General features: G+C 39.7%; 1 protein-coding gene and 1 pseudogene across 2 annotated transcripts in view; both read left to right on the top strand.

The window, feature by feature from the left end:
• Positions 1–276: 276 nt before the first annotated feature.
• On the top strand, positions 277–711 carry LOC102243930 (annotated as a pseudogene).
• Positions 712–1,276: 565 nt separating this feature from the next.
• RERG (RAS-like, estrogen-regulated, growth inhibitor) overlaps positions 1,277–27,843 on the top strand; it is a 103,921-nt gene continuing 77,354 nt past the window's right edge. Inside the window, exons 1-3 of one of the 2 annotated variants that reach the window (XM_005866780.2) lie at positions 1,277–1,511; positions 1,739–1,833; positions 5,403–5,566. In XM_005866780.2, the coding sequence (XP_005866842.1) occupies positions 5,506–5,566 (61 nt within the window). In that variant the 5' untranslated portion in view covers positions 1,277–1,511; positions 1,739–1,833; positions 5,403–5,505. The remainder of the gene's footprint in view (positions 1,512–1,738; positions 1,834–5,402; positions 5,567–27,843) is intronic. The other variant, XM_005866779.2, reaches the window with a different exon arrangement.

Here is a 27,843-nt window from a genome sequence, read left to right on the forward strand (position 1 = left end):
TTGGCACTTTTTCAAATAAGTAACGATAAATTTTAATTGAATTCGGTACATATGTCCCTCCTAGCATCTCTCAGCTTCCATTCCAGCCGGCCTGGACTTACTTCCAACAAAATACTAGCCTTGGACAAGTTATTGATCCTCTCTTTCAGTTCCCTCTTGGGTATCACGGGGATAATCAAATGGACCCCAAAGGGATGCTGTGAGCATCATTTAAAGTCAGAAATGGGGCGTTAATATGATTGGCCAAGGAAGCGTGGCCCTCTTTTCCTCCCTGGCTGCTTGAAGATAAACCTTCATCATGAATGACACGGTACCCATCCGGACCAGGAAGTTCATGACCAACAGACTACTTCAGTGGAAGCAAATGGTCATTGATGTCCTTCACCCTGGGAAGGCAACAGTACCCAAGACAGAAATTCGGGAAAAACTAGCCAAAATGTATAAGACCACACCTGATGTCATCTTTGTGTTTGGATTCAGAACCCACTTTGGTGGTGGCAAGACCACTGGCTTTGGCATGATTTATGATTCCTTGGATTACGCAAAGAAAAACGAACCCAAACACAGACTTGCAAGACATGGCCTATATGAGAAGAAGAAGACCTCAAGAAAACAGCAAAGGAACACAAGAACAGAATGAAGAAAGTCAGGGGGGCTGCGAAGGCCAATGTTGGTGCTGGCAAAAAGAAGGAGTAAAGATTCTTCGGTGAGTTTATCTGTGATGGTTGTGCAGCTTTTTCATGAGATGATTAATAAACTATAAACTTAAAAATAAATAAATAAAAATAAAGTCAGAAATGGGCCCAATTGGTGTGACTCAGTGGTTGAGCACTGACCTATGAACCAGGAGGTCATGGTTTGATTCCCGGTCAAGGCACATGCCTGGGATTGTGGGTTCCATCCCCAGGGTGGGGCGTGCAGGAGGCAGCCGGATCAATATTTCTCCCTCATCATTGATGTTTCTGTCTCTCTCTCCGTCTCCCTTCCTCTCTGAAATCAATAAAAATATATTTTAAAAAAGAAAAAGAAAACCAGGAATGGAAAATACCACGTAGTGTTGCTTTTACACCCAACATTTTAAGCAAGAAAAGAGGTCCTCTTGCGAGAACCAGAGGCTGGGAACTGAGCCAGGGGACAGGGAAGCCTGACTCCTGTGTAGCCCAGAGAAGGCGCATAGTCCACGTTCTCCAGGAGGAGGCAGCACCGCGGCGAAAGCAGGCCCCTGGCCAGGAGGGGGCGCCCGAGCGCCGCACTGCAGCATCCCGGCCGCGAGCGGGCTGAGCTCGCGCGTCCTGCCGCAGTCCCCAGGCTGCTAGTGGGAGCGAGGAGACTCCGGCTGGTCCGCTGGCACTCGCTACTGCTGCTGCTGCCGCCGCCGCCGCTCGCAACCGTGATCGCAGCCCAGCGACTCCGAAACGCAGCCTGCACCCTGGGCTGCGCAGCGTGGAGGGGAGAGCGATTCCGAACTTGCAGGGGACCGCGCTTCTCCCGGGCCTGGAGATTGTGAACAGGTGAGTGTCAGGCACGTGCCCAGGTGGCTCTTTCGGGACGACCTCCTGCAGAACCTTCCGGGTCCCTGAACCCTCGGTTCTGGGTGGGTCCTCCTGGTCCCTGGCCCCCAGGGCGGCTCTGGGGTTCCCCAAGAGGGAGCCGTGAACGCAGGCGCCCAGAGTTTGACAGCGCCCTGCGAGCTGGGACCCAGCGTGCCCTTTTGACTTGCGCTGCATTTGCCCTCTAGGCTGCCAGCAAGAGACCTGCGGTCGGTCCACTGCGGGCCTGTTTATCATCCAGGATACCTGTTGCTCCCGGAGCAGCGCCACAGCCAGGGGTCTGGTACGATTATTCTCGTCGCTGTGGGTGCTGCGTCGTAAGATGAGGGAGAATTCGGGGGATGAGAAGAGGAAAACTTGATTTCAGGGCTAGAGAGGGGGCAGCCCAAAGGGAATCTCATTCCCACGCCCGGGCTTCCCTAAACAGCTGCACTTTATTTTGATGATAAATACAGAAGTTAGTTAGAAAAAACTATTACCTTATAAAGATGCTTTTCTTTCTTTTCTTTTCTTTTTATTATTTTTTTTAACCAAGAGGAAGTGGGAAGCATGGGCCTTGACAAGTAGCCTTGGGAATGATTTATTATGAATGAAACCTTTCTTTAAATATTTTTTAAATGAGGTTATTAGTGACCTAAGTGTCAGAGGTCTAAGCTCCTGGGAGGTAGCCACTCTGTTTGTATATGCTTAGCATAAATGTGGAATGAATCAATTAATGCATTAATAGCGTAGGATTTGGAGGGTAGCTCCTGTTTTTCTTCTTTCTAAGCTTTCTTTTAGGTCTTTATTGTTTAAAAAAATCACCGTACCTTTAATCTCTTAAATATCTAAGTTTATGTAAGTTTAGCTTTGGGATTTATAGGAACTCAGAAGTTTTTGTCCTGGTAAAGCACTGTCTACATAAAAACTAAATGGCAACTTCTGGATTCAGCCAGAATATTTCTGCACAACATTAAAACTAATAGTTTTTTTTTAAGATCCATGTTATGGAAGGTCTTGGTTTATGAATTTTTAAAAAATATATCTTTATTGATTTCAGAGGGGAAGGGAGGGGGAAAGAGAGACAGAAACATCAATGATGAGAGAGAATTGTTGATTGGCTGCCTCCTGCACATCCCCCAGTGGAGATCAAGCCTGCAATCCAGGCACGTGCCCCGACCAGAATCGAACCTGGGACCCTTCAGTCTGCAGGCTGACGCTCTATCCACTGAGCCAAAGCAGCTAGGGCTATGAATTCTTTTGAACGTCAGAAATTTGGCAACAGGTCACTTATTACAGCAATTTATGTAACTTGACATTTTCATGAGAGAAATAAAATATTGAAGGATGTATGTCAGCTTGTGTCTTCCTTTAAGTCATTTTTTCTAAACATGACATAAGATTGAGAATAACCAGATGTATCTTCATTAGGTTATAAATGAAAAAATTAGCCCAAACAATTTCTCTTTCTTATGTGAAATTCCTATTCTTTTGAGGCCATTTGGGAGTTACTGAAAAGTTACTGAAATATCTGACTTAACAAATGTGGTTTTCTTTTTTTAAAATCACATTTGATGGCTACTTTCATGAAGCATCAATACAATAGGTAATGACACAGGTTTTTATGTGTATGCAAATGAACAGTTTTGCATGAAATAACAAATTGTTGTTTATACAAGCTCCAGACACTGACATGGTCTATGTTTCAAAGGAATGCTTGCCATTCTTGTATAGAATTTGCATAGTTAATGCATCTTTATATATTATGCTTCTGTGAAACTTCTGTGATGAAGCACTAAACACAGAGGCCTCTTCTTAATGAATGCATATAAAGTTAAAATAAGGACATCCTGTGATCTTTGGCCAAAATATGGGACTGGACAAATAACAGATGTTAAAGCTTCTGGGTTTGGTACTATTAATGATTACTAAGAAGTTTTTTTTGTTATTGAGGATGAAGGAAACTATAGCCAATGTTCATGTTGACCTTTTCATCCTTCAGAGGAAGTTCTGGCACTTTGAAAATCAGTACATACAAAATTTGTTAGGTACAGGTTGATAGCTTGGATGCATAATGAAGAAAACAATTATGTGTTGATGTCTTTGGAGAAATTTTCAGAAGGAGTTTTACTTTTATCTTGCACTGGAGAAGCTGTTTGTGAAAATGTGTAGATGGCAAAACGCTGGCAGGAGCAACTTACACATTTAGATAACAGATTTGTGTTTCAAAATTCTCTTTACAGACTGGAAAACTGGATGAAAGGAAGACTGATGTGATTAAGTTTAACCAGGATAAAAGTGAAATCTTGTATTTAGGGTTAAGACCTTGACTGCAGACATGCAGAGTGGGGAAGTCTGCAGCTCATGTGGAAGAGGAGTGGCTGTGGGGCAATACAGCCACGGTGCCCAGATAATGAATAGGGAAAATGTCAGTGAACTTGAGCTGGGTCACTTTGTCAGGTCACATCTCTGGTGGGGAATGCAGTGGATGCCATGTGTTTAGAGTAATTAAAATGGCAAGTGTCAGAGGAGAGAGCTGCATATGGTGAAGAGGGAAGGTGAAAGTCAAAAAAGCATAAATAAGACCCTACATCCCGTGATGTACAAGGGGAGATGCTGGCCCTCGCTTCCCTAGAAAGTAGAGCCTGGGGTGGGGCAAAGGGTCCTCATAGCTGCTAGGCTACCTGAAGGGCTCTGAGTGACCGAAAAGAAAAGGCTGGCAATGATTCTCCTTCCCCTCCTCACCTGAGAGTGGTAACTCAGACACAGGCTGGGTGTTGTATGGTTGTCTGTTCATAAGGATTCCTGCAATGGCTGGAGGATTCTTTGGTTGACCCCAAGGCTCTTTTATTTTCTTCTTAATATTTTTATTGATTTCAGAGAGGAAAGTAGAGAGAGAGAAAGATAGAAATATCAAAGATGAGAGAGAATCATTGATCGGCTGTCTCCTGGGTGCCCCCCACTGGGAATTGAGCCGGCAACCTGGACATGTGCCCTCACCAGGAATCAAACCTTGACCTCCTGATTCATAGGTCAAAGCTCAGCCACTGAGTTACACCAGCTGGGCCCCGGGGCTCTTGTCAACTTTGTATTTCTATGGCACTAAGAACCCAGGTGTCATCCCTGAAGCACCCACCTATATAAAATGTGCTTATGTTTTATGGAATATAATTAATTTCCCAAGTGTTAGGATAATATCATAAACTAATTTACTTGAAGTTGTCATAGAAAAGGAATCAGAAGTCAGGGCATGGCATTTATCTTTTGTGTACCAGGCCATTGTGCCCAGAAAAATATTAAAATATCATCTATATATTACATAACAACTCCTGGAACATGAGTATCTATCACATGACTTGATCATGTGATCTAGTGTGAGCTGAGATAAAATTTAAACCTTAAAATGCAAATTCAATTGTATTACATTGGGGTTGACTACTATGAATGTCTATTACTTGGCCCAAAGGGAAATAATAAAGAGTTCCAAATGTGACTCTCCCCATCACATCTGTTTGCATCTTGGATGTTTACAGACACGTGGCAAATGCATGTAGTCACATACTCCGAATATTTGTTATCAATTACTGACAGAAAAACAATGAAAATATTAATATTCATTAAATATTCTTGAGGAAGTACTTTAGAAAAAATGCTATTGTGAGTGAAAATACATGTTTTAGAACCAAAACAGATTGAAATTCAAGTCCTGGATCTGGATCTATCATTTAATAGTTGAATCATTTACAGTAAATTACTAGAGCCCTCTTACAGGATTGTGGTGAAGGTCAAAATGGAAAATGTTGATCAAGTTGAATAATGGCTGGCATCGAGGAGATGCTTAATAAATATTAATGCCAATCTCTTTTGTCTAAGGGTTGCAGATTTGCAATGATATGGTGAACCCAAAGGCTGGAACCAAAACGATTTTCTCAGCTCTTTAGTGTGAAGGACAGGGAGTTGTCTACCACCACCCAGCATGGCTAAAAGTGCAGAGGTCAAATTGGCAGTATTTGGAAGAGCAGGCGTGGGCAAGTCAGGTAAGTTTTGTTGTGGTTGTTGTTGTTATTGTTTTGTGTGTGTGTGTGTGTGTGTGTGTGTGTGTGTGTGTTGTGTGTGTGTGTGGTACTGCCTCCTGGGATTGGGTAGGAGGGTCGTTGGCATTTCTCATAGTCTCATGTGCTCTTTCAGATGAAGTCTCTTTTTCTTTATCCAGAACTTTTCTTTTGCATAGCCAAGTTTTATGTACTCTTTTGCTTATTCATGATAAAGTAGCTTTGTTGATAATACACAAGGCAATGGATATATCATCGGTCTTGTTATTTAGAGGAAGGATATTAAACAAACCTCTGAAGAAATCAGATTGCGGAAATTAAAAATATATTTGCTCCTTTTTCTCTATATGAATTCCTAAGGGGCCAATTTTATATCTCATTCATCTTACTAGTCTCAGCATCCAGTCAAATGCCAAGCATGTATTGTGTGCTTAATAAATGCTAGTTGAATAAATATGTCTTTAAAAGAAACAGAATTGCATTATTGTCCAAAACTGGGGAGGACTGGTGAGAACTTAGAGTGACCAAGCAAGACAACAATTGCCAGGGCCTCTGGGTTGAATTTAATGATCAAATTCTGGCTCAGATGAGTAATTCTCACAAAGTGCTGAAGGCTTTTTGATTCCCCACTGAGAAAAGGCTTGCATACCTTCAAAATTAAGGGTGAAAATGGTGGAAGTGAAGATGTATCTAATCCAATTTGAAAAATATACCTCAGATTTTATAATTAAAGGATGCTAAGTAGGCTTTTCAGATAATGTTGCTTTGATCTCTTACCGGAGAAAAGACCCATAAATTACTGCATATGGAGCTTTTGGTTCTTAGGAGAGGACTCTAACAGCTACCTGGTAGGAGTGTGTGTAGAGGGAAACCCGTTTGGATCTCCCAATACAATAGGTAATCCACATAATCTTAAACAAACACACATGTGCAGCTTTTAATTCTGCGACCAACCTCTCTTTCCTAACCTGCTCTCTGGTTTAATTTCAGCAGTAAATCTTCCCTATTCTATGTCTTTCTTTTTTCTTTTAATCTTTTCTGCTGTCACTCTTTCCTTTTACTTGTTCCTTGCTCTTGCCTCTGGCAGAAACCAAGCAAAGAAAATAGTTGGCAAGGCTGAGAAACTACCAGGCTTCACGAGATTGAAGATAGAGTAACTCCTCCCCATTAATCTCCTCGGTGTTTCCCGATGGCGTGAGAGCCTAATTTCTGAAGTCGGTGGACGGGTCTGGAGAATGAGGAAACTGTGCCAGGGGTGGGGGATGGAGGCAGGGAGTGTGTGGGAAGGCCTGTGCTCCTCTGAGTCCTTGGTGACTGAAGGGTCAAGGCCTAGGTCTGACTGTTTATTATTCATTCATTCAAAATTTGTCATAGGCAATAAGGGGAGGGGATCTATTACCCTTATATCACTTATCAAAATAAATTCCACATGGTTTGAAAGTTAAAAATAAAAAGCCAGTTGGGAGAACCTCTTAGCTGCATGTATATTCATCTCACACAGCAAGCTGTGTACCTCCTATCAAGGTGAACCCATCAGCCTGAGCTTAGACCCCAGTTCACTTTGTCTTTCTTCCCCCCAAATTGTTTATAGTTTTGATTATTTTCTCATTCTCTACTGATAGTTTTCCTTGATCACTTCTTTGTACATTTCTCTGTCTTTTTCTTTTCTCCAAGTTTATTGAATGTAGGCTCTGCCCTGACTGTCGTAATGCACTTAACTCCCATTCATTGCTTAAAGCATGGCAATCTTCCATTGCAATCATGCTGCAGAAACTGCTTTTGCTAAGGTCACCACCCATCAATAGCCAACAAACATAATGAACATTTCCCAGTTCTGGTCTTCTGTGACCTCTTGTTATCGTTCAGTACAATCACTTATTTTTTCCATTGCTCCTGTCTTCCCAGGCTCCCAGGACGTCACATTTGGCTTATCTGCTCCCTCTCCATTGCCCCTAACCAGCTGCCTTCATGGCTGCTCATCACAGGTCCCACTTCTCAAAAACCAAAGCTCCCAGGGCTCCACATACCATCCTCTTGTCTTCTCACTCCGTACATCTTCCTACGGCTGAGGTTAACACCTGCACACAGACTACAAATTCTGATGACCTTGGTTTAGTTATGTAAAATGCTCAAGTTAAACTTGTTCACAAAGGCCCTGCTAACTCTAAAATCCTATAGTTCTTTATTAATGAGCCTTCTTTAAACTATATAGAAGAAGACTATACATATTCTATCACTTGTATTTATTTTCATTTAGGTAAAAATGACAATGACAGACTACATGCCTTTAAACAATTGTCCTTTGTCTGTCAGTTACGCACAGTGTTTTCCTATTTCAACATTGGACTTATTTTCCCTGAGGCCTTGTAACCACACCTCACGTTGAAAAGTACTATTGGTTTAACTTAAGCATGGGGGGAAATTTTGAAACCTTTACCCGTACTTTAGTAAAAACATCCATAGAGTACTTCATATCTATTACATTTGTTCTATAAATCTTTGTAAATGTGGGTATATAATATCTTTGCTTAGTCATTGTATCACGTGTTCATCTTCCTATTGTACAGACTGTATCGGTCATATTAGTAACTTTTGTTTTTTTAAGTCTACAAAAACATGACTGCAGCTCCTCACTTACTCTTATGCCTCCCAAAAATGGACATGATCTTTGCATGGGCTCAAGTGAGCTGTTTCTCTCCAAACACCCAGCATGGGAACTATTCCTGGGGGAGCCAGCTTGAGATCGTGGATTAAAGAAGCTGAGCATCTCTGATTTGACTTGTGTTTGTGTGAATTATTTCAGAGGTCTCAAGTCTTACTAGTCCCATCCACTTTTCCTACACTCAACACCAAATTGAATTTGGGATAAATAAGACCATATTGTCCATTTGCTAACAGAGAGTAGAATAGCCTAGAGTCGAAAGCATGAGCTGTTAGATTTTATTCCCAAATCTGCACTTGCATAGCTGTGTGATCTGGGAAACTTTGGCAAGTTATTTAACTTTTCAGTTTCCTCAACTCTAAAAAGGGTATGATAGTGCCTATCTCAAAGAGTTGTTGTTAGGATTGAATAAGCTTTTACATGCAAGTTTATTAGAACAGCACCTGGCACATAGTAAATGCTCAATAATTAGATTAAAAAATTTTAAATTATGCTCATCTTAACTTGTTATTTAGTGAAATGTACAATCTAAGATATATTTACATTCAAGTGGTTTTCAGTAAAATTTAGAAAACTTATAAGACAAAAATTCTCTATTGCTAGTCACCACACCCAAAATATACACACACACACACTTTCTCTTAAATTGAAACTCTGGTTAATGTCACTTACAGCTTGACAACTGACAATCAGAACTATATTTCTCATGGCTTATATCTTGGAAATCTTGGGGAGACAGCCAGAAAATGTTAATGTCGTCAATAAATTAACACCCTTAAATTTGAAAGTGACAGCTTTCTAATTCTAGGTAATATATAGGACCACTGTGTTTAAAACTGAGTTTTACATTAACCAAAACTCTTTGGTTGGTGAGTTGACCAAAGAAGTGTCCTTGTAGGCAAAATTTAATAATGTCTCAATTACTAAGGAACACTGATAAAACACATGAGGGTTGTGTGTGTGCCCATATGGCAATATTGTACACATATGGTCTTTTTGTGTTGGGGGAGTCGTCTTTCTTCTAATTTTACTTTGAAGCTCTGTCTTCTAGTGAGTTTACTTGTTGGCTTACGGAGCTTCCTGGCTCAGCATGATGAGAACCGTGGGGATACTGCAAAGCATAGAGCCACCATTTCTGAGCCCATTTCATTTTCTCTTCCCTGGCTAAGGGTAAAGCTCTAAAAACATGACATGTAGGACATAGATTTCCTCACCTGTGTGTCAACCCAGCCTTTGATAGGCTCCAAGTAATTGAAGCAATAAGACCTGCCATATACCCTAGAATGCACACCATATTTATTTAAATGCCTCCTGGATTCATATTATTCAAATTTGTAGTAAGTGTGGGAGGGGCTAAGAGAAAAAGAACTGAAATTTTACATGTAGTTTTACAGTTGACATTCTCATTGTAGAATTGAAATACTGTGTGCCACAGCTAAAAAAATTTCTTAAAAAGGCTAGTCTCAGAGTTGATTGAGTAATGTTATCCGCTAATTCAAAAGCCAATTGATGCAGTCATCCGTGAAGGCTTTAGGTCATTGATTCAGATTGCTAAGCGAGAAATTGGGTGCCAAACAAACAAGCTTGTGAAATTTTTTCCCTTGAGAAAAAGAGAAGTGATTTACTTTTTCCTCCTTTTTCTAGTTCTTTCTCTCTCTCTCTCTCTTTCTCTCTCTCTCTTCTCACCCCCCCCCCCATTATAAAAAGTTCTGAAAAGTATTTTCCTCTCATTTTCAGATGGAACAGGGACAATTTTGATTTTAAATGTGACTTTTCCAAACATTTATTTAGCATATATATGTACTTTATGGAACTAACCTTTGCGTTTTAGAAATGTATCTCTACTCTCAGTCGCTATAAACCAGTTTGTTCCCTTCACTCTGGACTTAATAGTGTAGTATGAAGCATCTTTCATATTGTTTTCGAAGTACTTCTAAGAAAAGTAGAGGAACATCTAGGGTATTTGGGGTATATAAGTATCTCATTACAATCATGTAACTAGTTTGCATGCCTTATTAATAAAGTATATGCAAATTGTAATATTAATCCATAACATATCTATGTTCATTAGAATATAAAAGTGGATTTCCCCCCAAAACCAGTGACTAAAATGGACTCTTCGGGAAGATGTAGCAGGTTGGTCTGTAGCTTCAGGCTTCAGGTCCAGTTTACAGACCACAGTACAGGTAACAGCCTCAGGTTGGCACATCATCAGTGGCAGCGTTGACAATAGTCCTGTATTTTCCTACTCATGGTCCCAACCAGCTCTTCAAGTCCTTGGTCATTCTTCTTCTAAGATTATATAATTAATCCTAATGCTAAATTTTATTTAAACTCTTGTCTAGGTGAGAAGAGGGGAGATCATGTTTCAAGTGGGTGCAGAATTTCCACAGCTCCTGGAAATGTGTGTGTGTGTGTGTGTGTGTGTGTGTGTGTGTGTGTGTGTGTGTGTAAGCCTTTCCTAGGTGGTTCCTTGTGTAGTTGGTGGTTAGAAGAATAATTGTTTTTTAAAGGATTGGACCAAAGGGAGGAAGGTGACATTGAGACACATTTGGATGAGGCTAGAAAAATAGCCATTCTATAGTCATAAAATATGGTGATATGGTTATCTGAGGCCTTTCTTTACCTGCATAGATAGAAAAGCAAAAAGAGGCAAACAGTCTAGGTGAGTTGATTTCATTTGTTTCTTCCACCCCAAATTGCAGGTGTATCCTTTGGATCTTTGTAAAAGTCAGACCTCTGTGCAAGGCATAAGTTGCACTGACCTTTCTCTCATGCCCAGGAGAAGCAAAGGGGAGGGATGGTGCTTATGTGGGCTTAGAAAAAAAAGCAAACTAAAGGAAGAAAAGGGGAGGAAAATTAAATCATCAAAATCAGTTGTTTAATCGTGGATAGTTAAACATTTTGTAGGTTGGCAATGATCATTGATTAGGCTTTTCTCTTAAGAAAAAATATACTTATGGAGGAAACAGTACTGGGAAACCAAACAAAACAAAATCAAGACGTGTGTTTCAAAACCACAAGGAAGTATCCTTATCTCTGCTTTTTTTCTATTGGAGTATATTTTTAAAATTCATTGGTCCTTTATTTTTAACTGATGACTAATTTACTCATTGAAATATTTTCCTGTAGTTAATTATCAGTTATCATTCGGTTCCATTTTGATCTTGCCTTGTTTTTTTGGCAACTGACAAGGACTACCTTTGAGGGAAGGGAGTGAAGAGAACTGTAAATCATCCTTGTAATTCCACTTTTTATTCCTGATATTTTTCCAACTTATGGGTTTGGGGAAATGAGCCAAATGTTCAAGGTGGTACTGGCCTTGAAGCCAAAATTCCAGTGCAAACGCACCTCTGTTGCTACAGCTGCCTTTGAAAATTGATGTGGTTTCAGAAAAACAGCCATGATTTCTTCCATCCCATTAAAAATGAAAGTAGTTATATTACAAAGAAAGGTACTCTAACACACACGCACACACACACACACACACACACACACACACACACACACACACGAGGAGAGAGATGCTTACCTAGATCACCCAGCTTCCTGGTGCCACAGCCAAGTCTGGAATCCCTGTTTATGACTCTATGAAGGTTTTTGCAACTTTGTGACTAAATGTTTTCATTTTGTATCACTCCAGTCTCTTCCATATCCTTTCAAACACCTTACATTAGGAAATGAGATGGTCATTAGAATTTTATAATACAAGGTTTATAAAACTGATGAGTTTTGTTTTTATAAAATAATCCTCAGTGATCAATAAATAAACCAAGGCATGGCAGAGCTTCTTGGGCTCCATGGGTGTGTTGCCCGTCAACACAGCTGAGATTCTCAGCATCCTGTCTATATAGAAAAATTCCCCTGCAATGCTGTATTCCATGTCTTAGGGCTTTAGGTCAAGTGTGAGGAAACTGATGAATCATGTTCTATTTGAGAATAAGTTTCTTGTTATAAAAAAAAAATATGTTACATATGTCCTGTCAATATGATGTAACAATTGAAAGTTTAAAAAGTACCCACTGTCCTGACTGAAAAAAGTAGGGTCAAAACTGTAGCTTCATCTCAATCATGTCTCTTTTCATTCACCTATCAAATGATACATTCATTTGCTGATTGATTGATTTACACTGATGCAGGCAGGATGGGCTTTGAAGGTACTTTGAAAAATTACAAATTTTTGTATTACAAATGTGGTCTTCACACTATGATGCCCTCATTATTGAAATTCATGTATTCTCCCACTGTGTTCCTTAACATTTCTGTTTGGAAAAGTAGTATGGGGAGTTCTCTGGCTGTCCATCCTTGGAGGCCAAAGGAGCATGCTCAGCCCAGCAGTAGGCTGTAGGTTCCTCCACTGCATACATAGCATTACAGACTAAACCAGGGGGTGTAGTTTCTATGCTTTGTAATTTGACCTTTCAGATATGTAAGTAAGTAGATATTGAGTCAGGGTCTTTTTTTTAGGATCAGTAGGTAAGAGTCTAAACTGTTTAGGAAAATGGTTTAGACATCTGCCTTACTGGAGAAGGAAGCATGGCTTGTTATAGAATTGTTTGATAATCAAATCTTATCCTTATTTAAAAATCAAAGCTTTAAAACACTTAAATATTTTCGATAGAAATATTTTCCACATAATATATAAATATACGTACCTGTATATTTCCCTATAAACTTAAATGTTTTTATGTATTTATTCAATTATTTATTCGAGTATCAGTTGAGCACCAACTTTGTGTTCTAGAATAGCTCGCCCATAGTACAGGATTCATGTATGTTCCCGAAAGGCAGAGCAGTACCTATTTCTGCTCACCATTATAGCCCCAGAGCCTCAGACAGTAATCAATGCAGACTGGATCCTCAGTAAAACAAATAAATTGAATTAGACTATGCAGTCTACACATGCTTTATAATTCTATTAGGAGGCATATATTTTAAATGGACTTCCTATTATAATCAAAGTGGTTTCCTCACCTTCACTTGAATATCTTCAGTCACAAGAACTCAACATTCCATCCTTAGACAACTGTATCAGTCAGTCCTCAAGAGTAACAGAACCAATAGGACACTCTATCTATCTATCTATCTATCTATCTATCTATCTATCTATCATCTGTCCATCCATCTATTTCTCTATTTTTCTGTCTGTCTGTCTGTCTATTAGGGCTGGAAACTCAGGTAGGAATTATGTTGCAATTTTAAGGCAGAATTTCTTTCACTCCAGGAAACCTCAGGGTTTGCACTAAAGGCTTCCAGTAATTGCGTGAGTCCCACCCACATTATTAAGGTTAATCTCCTTTACTTAATGTCAACTGATTGTAGATGTTAACTACATCTACAAAACACCTTCATGCTAACCCCTACATTAATGTTTGATGACATAACTGGGTACTATAGTCCAGCCAAATTGGCACGGAAAACTGTCACCACTCTTTCTGTTTGTTACTTTACCTTCCTTGGAACCAAAGGCTGTTCATTAGTTTCTACTCATTGACTTTACGTTTAAACCCTTAGAGTTAAATAGAGCACTTTTAACCCCTCTTCCCTATGACAGCCCCTAACACATTTGAAGATAGCCAGCATGCCTCAGCCCATACTTGAGGTTTCTCTTCCAGAGTCTGGTTGATCGTAGTCACCGAATTTGCCCTACAGAAATCATGGTTTCTACTTACAGCACCATCCTTGCTGCCCCCCCTACCCCCACCCATCAAGTGTGGAGCCTGGAAATGAATGCAGATATTTCAGATGTGGGTGCCCCAGACCAGATCAGAGCACAGCTGTGGTTTTGCTGGTAGACACTTTGCTTCTGCGAAGACATCCTAAAGCCACTGTTGCTTTCAGGGTGACAGTGGAGGCAATATTAACTTGTGGGGAGTTTATTGCAAATGAGTCTTAAGAAATATTTATATGCTGTTGCTGAATCACATTTTCTCAAACCTATATCTGAATATGTGTATTTTAACCCAGGTGTAGAAGTTTACTTTCATCCTTTTTAACTACTGTTTTGTTAGATTTAATCTATCCTCTTGCCTGTCAGGAGCCTTTTGGGTCCAACATAAGTATCATTCTTTCCCACTTTCTGTCATCTAGAAATATGTTAGTTTTGGAACATTATAGGCCCTTGATCCTCTTATTGAATCATAGAATTTTCCACTTTGGTATTATTTAGCTCATTGGAATGATGATGAATCCCAGTGAGGCTTTTGGATAATAAAGCTAGTAAAGAAAAACAAAGGTCTTTGGCTCTTGGTGTGGGGGCATTAACATCATATCATATTACTTCCCTATTCATTAACTAAGTTCTGTTTAGATGTGCCATAAAAAGGGTGATCTGGGAGGAAGCCTTACATTTATGTTCCCTTGTTTAATATTTTATTTAACACTAGAGGCCCAGTACACGAAATTTGTGCACAGGTGGGGTCCCTCCTCCTGGCCTGCGATTGGGGCTGATCAGGGCCATCTCGCCCAGTCCCAATAGGGGCCAATCGGAGCTGGTGACCGGAAAGGGACCACGCTAGGGACCAAGGGAGGCCTTCAGGGTGTGTCTGGCCCCATCTCACCCAGTCCTGATCGGCAGACCCCAGCAGCAAGCTAATCTACCGGTCAGAGCATCTACCCACTGGTGGTCAGTGCACGTCATAGCGACCAGTCGGTTGACAGCTCAGTCAAACACTTAGCATATTAGGCTTATATATATATATAGATTTGCTATTTCTATCTCATATTCTTGTCTTAGGACTCAAGGTACATTGCTACACAAAGTGCATAAGAGTGATTAACTTTTATTGGTTCAAATATCTATACATAAAGTCATCTTTCACTCATTCCAAGATATGCATGTATACTTTTGTACTAGAATGGCTGGATTTATGTCATTTGGGACTGCTGCTGCGAATCAGAGCTGAGTGTGGGAAAGGGTTTTCTTTACTGAGTTAAATTGGTAGATATCAAACTTTGGCTTGCCTCAGACTCACACAGAGGCTTATTAAAAATATGTGCTTTTGGACCCCATTCCCAGAGGTTCTGATTCAGTAGGCCTATAAAAGGGTCAGAGAGCTTGTATTTCAAACAAGTTCCCAGATGATGCTTATGCTGCTAGTCTGGGGACCACATTTTGGGAACCATTGTCTACCCACTGGTGGTCAGTGCACGTCATAGCGACCAGTCGGTTGACAGCTCAGTCAAACACTTAGCATATTAGGCTTATATATATATATAGATTTGCTATTTCTATCTCATATTCTTGTCTTAGGACTCAAGGTACATTGCTACACAAAGTGCATAAGAGTGATTAACTTTTATTGGTTCAAATATCTATACATAAAGTCATCTTTCACTCATTCCAAGATATGCATGTATACTTTTGTACTAGAATGGCTGGATTTATGTCATTTGGGACTGCTGCTGCGAATCAGAGCTGAGTGTGGGAAAGGGTTTTCTTTACTGAGTTAAATTGGTAGATATCAAACTTTGGCTTGCCTCAGACTCACACAGAGGCTTATTAAAAATATGTGCTTTTGGACCCCATTCCCAGAGGTTCTGATTCAGTAGGCCTATAAAAGGGTCAGAGAGCTTGTATTTCAAACAAGTTCCCAGATGATGCTTATGCTGCTAGTCTGGGGACCACATTTTGGGAACCATTGTTAAGTGTGCTAAGTATTCCATTTCTACTTGAAATAGGTGTTGTCAGCATTGAAAAAGCATATAGCGTTCTGTGAGCTGCATGTAATAAGCATGGAGTACCAGGCACTGTCATGGGTACTGATGCTATAGCAGTCAACAAAACAGGCAAGATCTCTGCCTCTATGAGGCTGATACTCTAATGGGAATAGACAGACTAATTGGACCAAAATATACTCTGGGAGGCAGAGCAAATGTGAAGCTTTTCTGTGGTTCCTTAAGACTAGAATTTTTCTTTCTCATCTTAGTATGGTAAGTTTTGTTTTTTAAAAAAGTGTAAGCCTCAACGACTGTGACATGCTGAGCTTGGGTTTTAAGATCATACTTTGAGCTGTTCAGCAGTAGTGGGCATGAGTTGGACTAAACTGTAGTATTAAATGTCTGGGGTTTAACATATAAGGTAAGACCATGATACCAAATTTTCTGCTCAGAGAAGCTAAAGTAGACCACATCGTAATTGAACCCATAACCTTGAGTTTATTAACACCAAGCTCCATCCAGTCAAGTTAAGGCTAATGCAGATCCAAATGAAAGTAAGATAATTGTTCTTTCTGCAACATTTGGAAAAAGTGATTTTAAATTGGTCACTGACAGTGGCATTTATAAAACTTATGCAATGGTTTTGTAGAAAGAACTGCAGCATTAAGAAAAGTTCATAAGTTTCCACTGTTTGGGGTAGAAAAGATAACATCTTTTCTTGATGATGCATTTCCTATTCTTTTAACAAGTATTTTCTAAAGTTCTCTTTTGTTTTCTACCATTGGGCAGCAGTTTAAGAGGTGAGGCCAAGAACAAAAGAGTAAGAGTAAAATATTGTGAATATTTATCTGTCTGAAAACTATTTGACTTCTTTTTGTACTAAGAACCTCATAAATTACAACGGAACCTAACAACTGAGCCAGCTTCGTAGTCATTTGGCAACACACGTTGAGTTAGAAGTTTTAAAGGAAGACTCAACCACACATGGTAGTATGAGTAATGGTTTTCTGTTCCAATGCCTGGGACTATATTTCCATTCAAATATTTTATATCTTGAATCTGTTTTTCTAGCAGTGTTCCAAAAGAGGTGAAATCAGGAGCACAGTAACTACATTTAAATCCTCGAGTCCCCAAATTTAACTCATTATTTCGTGTCTTCCACTTATTAATTTGCAAATATTTACAAACTTTCTCCTATATTCCCAACACTTCCACCCTCTCAATTCTCCCACCAAATGCCCAATACAGTGTTAGTATTTGTGGGAAAAGCTCAGAGAACTATATGACTGTCCTTTTTTTCAGGGACTGTATAGTGTTTTGTTGGGCATGTATGACTCACAATTAGAAATTACCCAGTGATAGTTTTTGTTCCAGCAGAATGCTTGGTTTTTCCAATTTTTTATCTTGAAATATTTTTAGAAAATTGTCAGAGTTGCAAGAACAGTACAGAGAGTTCTTTTGTAACCTTCACCTAGCTTCCCTCAATGATAACATCTTTGTTACATAATCACAATATGTTATCAGCACCAGGAAATTGATATGGATGCAATGACAATTATATGGCATGAATACAACTAAGTTACAAATCTTAGAATGGATTGAGCTTTGACTCAATTCAGTCTCAGAGTCAATTTGAAAAGACAATTGGGGAGGGATACGGAATGAGAACCTTTAAGAAAGGATGGAGCTCATCATGAGTTTTTAAAAGCTGAACTCTGATAACCTACTTACTATCAGAAATTTATATGTTGAGGTGTGTGCAATTTAGTGCTTTAGATCACACATAAGACAATCTTCTAGCACTTTAGTTCAGATCATAAATGCTATAGGAATCTGTGAGAGGAAGAAAAATCAGTAGGAAATACTGGAGGAGACCTTGAAGGAGGCAATAAGAATAAAATACTATAAGTTCAGTGAGATTGTTATGGTGAGAAGTGGAACAACTTTCCCTCTTATTTTTTATTTTTATTTTGCAAAATGTCGTTAATGTTGAAATTAGAAGGGGACAACAAAGTGACAAAGGAAAGGGGCAGGAACTAAGTGATGGTTAACAAGGGAGGAAAGGCCCTTTTAAAGCTTCCCAGAACTAACAAATCAGTCCTCATTTCCCTTCAGTGGATTTGGAGTCCAGTCTGACTCACCATTTATTAACTGTGTGCATGGTGAGTTTACTTAACTTTGGTGCACTCCAGTTTCCTCTTCAGTAAAATGCAGATTATAATAACCATGTTCTTTTAAATTGATTTTTAGAGAAGTAGAGGAAGGGAGAGAGAGGAAAAAAACCATTGATTTGTCGTTCCACTTATTGATGCATTCATTGGTTGATTCTCGTATGTGCCCAAATGGGAGATCGAACCCACAACCTTGGTGTATGGGGAGGACAGTCTAACTGAGGGGCTAGGGTTGATAATAACCATCTAAGAGTAGGGTTGTTGTGCACTAAAACCAAATGTTATATAATAAAACCAGCAATCAAAATAATTAGCTAATGCTTATATCATTGACTGTAAGCCAACCACTGTTATAGGACTTGACACATATGAACTCATATAATCATCTATAATCATCACAACTATTCTATAAATTTTGCCCTATTATTATCCCTCCTTTACAGATGAGGAGATTGAAGTCCAGAGGAGTAAGTAAGTAACTTGCCCAGGGCCATACAGGTAGTGACAGGATTCTGGCAGAGCTAGGATTCAAACCTAGACAGTTTGCCTCTGGTGCCTGTGTTTTTATCTACAATACTCCCAAAATTTCTAACTAAATGCCATGCACAATTATAGATTCTCAACAGATGTTTTCTTCCCCTCTCCTCCTCTAGTCTTTTCCTCCTTGTTACTTATGAACATTCATTTAGATTAATGAGTATCTATGAAAAGTACTTTACTTTGCTTGAACCATTACTAGAGAAAATGAGGAACCAGAACAGAGGAAATGGTGATTAAACTAAGAGGTCTTATAGCCTTATGTTACATTTTTATTCTACTCAGTTTATAATAATATTTCTATTCCAAATTCTGCCTATGATTTCATGCTAAAACCTTTTAGTTGGCTTTTGAGGCCCAACAGTATGTGAAGGAGACGGTAAGGGAGGAGGATGGAAATTCTAAAGAAAGATCGAAGAACTTAACATGTGATATATGAAAAATGTGAAATTTGTTAAACATCCTCAGTGGAAAGAGAGGATACACTAATAATTTGACCTGGAAGTGTTGCAAAAGCAAAACTCAGAAGCTTTTAAAAATGTGGAAGTCCTAGTATGTCAACATTAAGGAAAATGCACAGTCAAGTCAAAAAATTTAAATGATGATATGTATTTAAAATATTAGATTCAGAGATTGTCTTCATTATTTATCACAACAGGAGACTGTTGTTTGTTTCCTTCATTGAAATACAAGATGTTCTGTGAACCAGAGAATCAGACTTCTACACAAGGCAAAATGCCAAAAGGTTTGAAACATTTTATGAGGGCAGATTGGGTAGGATTGAATCCCATCAGATAACTAAAGATCTTTTGTCTGCCATGAATAATTCATGATTAATTATTGTTGGAGACTTCTAGGTCAATAAATATTGTTAAAGATGATGATGCTTCTTATAAATGCAAGGGACCACCATCATCATAGTTGAAGATTGATTTTGATTCCATAATTCATTATTCAAAATTATATTACAGTGGTGCTATTTTGGGTGAATAGTTGGCATCGACTTGATGGCAAAATGGAAACTCTCAATATAATTTTCTCAGATTATTTTTTAAGATCCAGTAAAAAGAAGGTTTTGTTCAGTACCAATTAAAAAATTCCTCAAAGCAATCATCATGAGCTTTTTGTTAAATAATTTTGTAAGTGTGTTTTATATAAGGTATCATAAAACAAGGGGTTTTAAGTTATCTTTTATTTATGAAATGTAGCATTGCCATAGTTAGTAAGTAAACACTTTTATCTTACTTGATCTTCTACAGAATATTCATTATTGTCTATCAAATACCTCTATCTGTCTGCTCAGTCAAGTTTACTGTAAGTCCTGCATACTTGTCCCGCACTCCAACATCATTCACACTATTAATAAGTTTTGTTTTTAACATGTTCTGGTTTGAATGACCCAAAACTTATTGTAGAGTAATTTTATTACAGTGAAAGGGTTTCATTTTATTGAGGAACAAAAGCAAATAAAAATAAATTTCCAAGAAATATCAAGTTCATTTTAATCTTAGAACACTTTTTCTATAAAGATAAACGTAGAAATAAACTGAATTCCTCAAGCTCCACATTTTAAAGATGTTGGACTAGCCATTAGATTAATTTAGATAATTTTTACATCTCCACTGTTATTTAATGAAAGTGTGTGTTTGTGTGTGTATGTGTGTATTGTCTAAGAGTGTTACTCCAGAAAAAAACTAAACCAACTATGAATGGTAGTATCTTCTACATTCTAAACATATGGAAAATTTTGAGATACTAACATGTTTAGCTCATTATTCCAAATAGTGGTCTAGAATATAGGAATATAAGGAAAACATGTGACTAAGCTCTACCCTAGGAGTAAAGAGTTGCAGTCAGAATGAGAAGATTGAAATTGCACATACGGGGGCATGCAGAAAAGAAAAAACAAAGCACACATGTTCTTTTCAATAAAACATTCCTCACAATGCCCTCAGCATAAGGAAACATTTGGTAAGACATGTAAACTATGCAAATAACAACATTGAATTATTTCAAAACACCTGCATTGGAGAAAGGCTACCTTATGTTGCCACCCAGAGCCTCACCCATGCCTGATTTTTATGAGGTAGTTAATGAGATTTGGGACCTTTGAGCTAATGAAGTTTAGATAAGATTTGGGACTTGGAGTAGATCCTGTAATGGTTTGAGAATATTGAGGACCTTCGGATGGCATGTGTGTATTTGCATGTGCAATTCCCTTCGGAGGCCAGAGAGAGGAATGTGGTGGGCAGAATAAATTATTCCAAAGATATTTATGTCCTAGTTTCCAGAACCTGTGAATATGTTACCTTACATAGCAAAACAAAACAAAACAAAACAAAAAAAATTCAAAACTTTGCAGATGTGATTGAAGTTATGAACCTTGAGATGGGGAGATTATCCTAGATTGTCCAGGTGAGTCCAACCTTATAACATGACTTCCTAACATTGAAGAAACCTTTCCAGGTGAGGTCAGAGACTGAGGTCAGGAGGAGATTTGACTAAAATGGAATGGATGCCGAGATATGATGTGCTGGCTTTGAGGATGGAGGAGGGGACCATTAGCCAGGGATTGTGAGTGGATCCTGGAAGGTGAAGGAGGCAGGGAAATGGATTCTCTCCCAGAGCCTGCAGAGAGGCCCCACTGACCTGCATCAGACTTCTAACCTACCGAAGTGCATGGTGATAAATTTGTGTTGTTTGGGGGCGCTAAGTTTGTGATAATTTGGATTCTTATGCATACAAATTGAGTGTAGCTCCCAGAAGCTTTGATTTCATAAAATAAGATAATGCTGAAAATCAATATGCTCTTCACAGAATAAGGTCTCTGAGTCTGTGCATATATTTGCCCCCTTTTATGACTTTCAAGAATAGCCTGTGAAAACTCTAAATCAGACTTGGGGAAGACCAAATGCACAGGGATGACTAACATCCAGAAGGGTCATAGCTAGGCCATTTCCATGTCTAGTTGATCACATTGAGCCATCACTGGAGTGAGGTGTGGCCTGAGTGGACTTGAATCTGCATCCCTCTCGGTAAAGAAGGAAGTGCCTTTGAGAACCGTACACGTAGGAGAGGAGGTTACCAACAGTAGGTTAAACCATATGGATTTAGGAAAGGCACATCCTCACTAAAAGAGAGCACAGGAAAATGGACTTGCTGTCCATTTTGTGAAGGAAAAAGAACCGAGGCATCAGGTAAGGAGCGGCCAGGCCAAGTGAAGTCCTCATGGATAAAGCAGTTTGTGATCTTTGCATCCTTGCTTTTTATGGGCCCTCAGTAACCTGGACATTCGTGGAGCAGAGACCTAAAGGAAGTAAAGGTGATGACAGAGGATGAAAGACTCAGGTTCCATGGTAAAGGCAGCAGGGTGTCTGAGGCAGGCTAAACGGTGGCCCTAGAGAATGCAGGGCAGTCTGCACTGCCTAACCCTATGCACCACATACTGAAGACAGGTGGCTATAGGCCTCTATTCTGCTTCAACCTGTATAGTTAAAAATGTTTGCAGTTCAGGACTCACATTCCTAAGAAAATGTAAATTAGCTTTTGACATCCTATTGTCTAGGTTTGAGGGCCCATGACTAGCAAATAATAAAAATAGTTTATATAACACCAGGCACTTTTCAAAGAATTTTATTTATAATATCTCATTTAAATAGTTCAACAACACACAATAAATTAGGTCTTATTATAATTTTTCTCTTACAGATGAGCAAATTGAGGCTCAGAGAGGCTCAACAACTTGCCCAAGCATATGTGTAATAAATGGCAGAGCCTGAACTTGACCCCAGCTGAGCTAACTGCAATGCTAGTAGCTCTTTTCAGTGCAAGGCCCTGCTGGCACTATTCCAGTCGAGAAGAGCTCAATCTCAGCACCCCGTAATATAAATCACTGAATGCAAACATCTCCCAGTTGTTTCACACTTAAGTATTTGTGACCTATGAGATTCTCACTGGTCTCTAAAAGAGGCAGCATTTCGTGACACCTGCTCATAGCTATGATACCTTTACATCCCAGTAGCCAGACTTCTTGGATTCAAATTCTGGCTGCGCTGCTTCTGGCTGCACTAGAATGTAAATTATACAATGCAGGCATTTCTCTGTGTTTTGATCAGTGCAATAGTCTCATCACCCAGACTAGTGTTTGACACATTGTAGGTGCTCAATAAATATTTGGAGAATAAGAGCATGCCTCAGTTGTCATTTATTAAGTGGGATAATCCATGAACATACTTAGAACGGTGCCTGGTAACTAGTAAATGCTCAGTCAATGTTAGCAATTGTGACTATACATGAGATTGAAGCCCTTGATCTGTGATGGAAGAGGCCTGTGGTCCCTTGAGATGCCAAGGATGAGGTTTGGTTATTTTAGGACAGAACCTTTCTCCCTCATTCTTGGCCTTTCTTGTTCTTCTTCTCATTATCGCCTAGGATGTTTGGTTTCAGTGGCAACAATTAAGAAGGATTAAACAGTACTTGTAAAATATAAACTGTACTATGAATGCTTAAGAATAGCCTTTCCTCTCCAGTGTAATTATGCATAAAATACCTTTCTCTGAAAGAATTACTGACAGTCATTGGGGAATCACCATCTCTGAAGGTCTTTAACAACTGGGTTTTGTTTTCAAAACCCTCAAAAGCTTTCCCTTCATCCATGTGTTTACTTGAGTTGACTTGTAGCATATTTTTGGTGCAAGGTCCATGGCCCTGGAAGCAGAGGAGTCCTGCTTGACCTTTACACCGAGACTTTAAACTTGCACACAGTTGATAATATGAAGCCATACTTGAGGTTGCATCTGTTTGAAAAATATTTCCTCAGGGAAAAAGAATGATTATGACAAGGTGCTGTTTTCTAGCGTGTTTATACCAGCCTCGTAATGAGCTGATGACATTCATGATCTCTGTCCAAGAACCCAGGTTCATCTCTTCCATCAGAAAAGCTGTGCCTGGGGAGAACGAAAGGTTCTTTTTTCTTATAAATAAATAAAAATCTCTATTTCCACACCATTTTGCTGCGATGGGAGATATGCTCATTTCCACATATCTCTGCTGCTAGGCTGCGTTCTTATTTGACTCATGATGAATCCTGCTCAATAAATTGTTGACTAGAGAGGACTCACTCATGTAAACTTGTGAAGGAATAACTATCCCGTTCTCATATTTTAAAATATATTTTTGTTGGTTTCAGAGAGAGAGAGATAGAAACATCAATGATGAGAGGGAATCATTGATCGGCTGCCTCCTGCACACCCCCCACTGAGGATCGAGCCAGCGTGACCTCCTGGTTCATAGGTCAATACTCAACCACTGAACCACACTGGTCGGGCCCTTTCTCATGTTTTAAATGTCCTGAAAGGAGGAGGTAAGTAATTAGATCGTGTTCCTCAGGTAGTCCAAAATCACACACTTAACTTTGGGGATGTTGCTTTGGATGGAGCCTGCATTCAGCCCATTGAGCATTAGGGTGGATGGATATGTCCCTTCTGCATGCTTCTCCATTAGCTTGTAAAGTATCTCAAGATACACAAAATAATACCATCTGACTGAGTGGTTCTTCACCCTACGTTTTTCATACATCCAATTTGAACCACGATTCAGGGACAGGAACGTATGGGAACTGAACTGTGAGCCGTCTGGGGAGGAGGGTGAGCTATTAACAGTGTATTTGTCATTAGTGATGCAACTTCTAGGTATCTGCTTGCCTCAGTTTGGTGCCATATGGCAGCCACACTGTTTTCCTCCCACGGTCCTGAACTGATTTTCTTTTGACCTCAGTTCAATTTGAGACAAATGCATGCTAATGGATTTAGGTAATTAACTAAACCAACAGGGGGCGGGGGGGGGGGCCTGAACAAAACAGCCAAGCTTGCTGTGCATTAACAAGGTAAGGGAAGACTTTCCATGGGTGGTTACAAAACCAGGATGCACAATCAATCATTGGTGGAACAGGGTAAAGGCCACCTACTTCGCAGGAAGCAAATGAGTGGACAGAAAAGACTGAGAGGTTAACAATGACCTCTGTCTGTTGATCCAACTCTTCATTTCCTAATTAAGCATCCTTGGCATTACAGCAGTGCCACTTGTATGTGCAGCAGGAAGGGAAGGTGAGGGGGTCCTACAGAATTTGCGCCTCATTCCATTTCTGCCACCCTAAGCTCACCCTCGGTGGTACTGGACCTTACCCAAAGCAACACTCCCAAAGGCGGTACGGGAATCCCCTCAATTCTGCCACCTTCACTAGGTGGCTAATTAGAATCTTTCCGTTTCAACAACTACTTGTTCATTAGCCATGACTATAATGATGTTCAGAAGAGCTTTGCTCAAGTCACTGTGCAAGCATTCATTTGATAAGTTCTCTAGCTTTCTGGGTAGTACATTAACTTTCCCACAAAGTGTATGCTGGAAGACAGTGCATGTAGAAGTTTTCAAAACAAAACAGCTCTCAGCTTCTAATGGATGTGAAGGGGCGAATCCTTGACATAAGTTACCACATGCCATCAGGCAACCCGGAAGTTGGTCTTGCAGAGATAGTGGCTATTGAGATGGCTGTTGGAAATCACACCTGGTGAACCTATCACTACCAGTAAGATTTTCTCGGTGGATTTCATCAAGTTCTCAGTGGTCAATTATCCTACAGCGACCAACGGGCGAAAATGGACACAGCAAGAGATTGGCTGTTGTTAACAGAATTGCTTTTAACCAATAAAGCAAGATAGAACGCCTTTCTTGGCAACTGTACCCAGGACATCATGTTAAGCATTCCTGGAGGAGATGGGCTCCAGGCTTTAAAACAACACCAAAACTGTGTATATAGTGAGTAAATTTGAGATAATGGAATGCTAGTAAAAGAGCAAACCATTCCTACTACAGATTTCACTGAGCATCAACCTTTTGCAGGAGTGCAGGCCTCTTCTTCTCTTTTTCAAAAATTAAAAACAGTCTAATAAAACCTATTTTCAAAAGCATAGGTGCTGAGGGGAGAACAGGTATATTTGAGAAACAGGAGCAGCAGACAGTGCATTAGAGAATAGAAGAAGAGTGTGGCCGGAGATCAGTTTCTGGTGACTTCAGAAGGATCATTTATGATCGTGCTGAAATGTTTTTGTCTTTGCTCCCTAACTCACGCCTGGAATGAGCTGCTACTGGAAGTCACTGTCTGTTATCGTAAGTCCAGCCCGGACCCTGTGAATGGGTGTCCAGCAACTGTTGCCGTCCTCAGCTGCACACACTCTTTCTCAGCCCTCACATATGATTTCGCATAATCCCCTGAAGGTTCTCAAGACAGGGAAATCATCTTAAATCCTCGCAGAATTTGTGAGTCATTGTTTTGATTGTTCTTGTAAAGGTGCTTACTTTATTTTTCCTCCTGGCAAAGTGAAATCTCAGATTCAAATCCTTGTGGGGGAGGGGTGGGAAAGTAGAGAATAAAAAGGAAGCAAGTCTCTTTTTATAGCATAATAACCTGAATCATAATGCCTGCCACTGATACTTGGGAACATGAAAATGCATGCAGGGGAAATAATAGCCAAGCGTTCTGAGGCATATTCTCTCACTTGCAATGCTATTTATAATTTCTCTTATTCACAACACCTTTTCTATCCAAACTAGACTCAAGCTGATCAATTGTCTCCCAGCTCTAAAATCAGTATTCTTTCTGCTATATGGTGTTGCCATGTGTCCGTTATTATGTCATGGACACACGTATGTTTCTAAAACTGTCATTTTAAGTTTATTTTTCTTTGAGGGAAACAGAAGAGAGGATACCAGTGTGGCAGGCATGGGAATGGGTGCAGCATTAAGACTCTCACAGTATTCAGAGGGGCGGGTATAATTCTCCAATAAAATGAACCAGAATTCCTTGGAAAAATGGTTGGTTCCAGGGCTGGGGTGAGCATGAAACACCTTAAGGTGCCAGAAAGTAAAGAAGTTCCGACAAATAAGACAGGGTGGAGATATGTCTATCACCTGAAAGGGCTTCCAATGGCCTGAGTTGGAACATTGTGAACAAAAAAAACCAAACAACATAAATCCAATAATTGTATTGATTATAACATAAAGGATAAAATGGATATCCTTAAGTCATACTGAATAAATAAATAAGAGAGAGGAAGAAATGACAAGTATTCCTTATAAAACAATTCCAATTAGCAAATATAGAATGAATGAGGGAAATATAGCATTAGGACACCACAGTAATAATTGCTGGAAGCAACCATTGATAGGGTGAGTGGGTAAAAGTTTAGCAGAAACAGGATCTTTGCATGTCAAAATAGCTCCCCTTAAACACTTATTAATGACAAAGGGGAAAATAATAACTTTACAGTGAAGACACCTGTCAGATGTCACCTTAACCAAGTCCAAGGGTTAATATTGCTAGGAATCGGCATATTGACATGATGATATGAAGGGCACGTAACCTATGTGGCATTCTTTCCAATAGTGCATAACTTCAATGTAATCATGCATTAACATTGGACAAACCCATGTTACAGGACATTCTACAGAATAGCTGGCCAATGCTCTTTAGATGTGTCAAGATTGAGAAAGACAAGGAAAGACTGAGGAGACTAGGAGGCATGACAGGCAAATGCAACATGGGGCCCTGGATTGTGTCCTGGAAGATAAAATAAAAGGGCATTGTTGGGAAGACTGGTAAGATCCAAACAGAAGCAGTAGTTTTGTTAATAGTATTGTGTATTGTACCGATATTCATTTATGTATTAGTTTTGATCATTGCACTATGGTTATGTAAGATGTTAACATTGCATGAATGTAAGTGAAGGGTATCTTCAGCTATCTGTACTACTTTTACAATCTTTTTTCAGTCTAAAATTGGCTTAGAATAAAAAGTTACTGCATAGGTGATAGTTATCTCTCGATACTTCTCAACAATGGAAAATAAATGAAGTGTGAGGCATCTGGCACAATGGCAAGATAATTTTGGCTGAAAAAGCCCTTTTAAGGAATCCTATATAATAAAGAGGTGATATGCAAATTGACCCTCACGCCCTCACAAGATGGCTGCCTACAACCAGGCAGGCAGGGGGGTTAGTGAGGGATGACCAAACGACTGAACAAGCAGGCTGCATGGGGTGACCAGGCTGGCAGGGGGGTTAGTGAGGGACGACCAAACGACTGAACAGCAGGCTGTGTGGGGTGACCAGGCTGGCAGGGGGTTAGTGAGGGACGACCAAATGACTGAACAGCAGGCTGCATGGGGCGACCAGGCCAGT

The sequence above is a fragment of the Myotis brandtii genome, unplaced genomic scaffold (assembly GCF_000412655.1).
Source record: "Myotis brandtii unplaced genomic scaffold, ASM41265v1 scaffold237, whole genome shotgun sequence".
In the NCBI taxonomy this organism is placed as follows: Eukaryota; Metazoa; Chordata; class Mammalia; order Chiroptera; family Vespertilionidae; genus Myotis; species Myotis brandtii.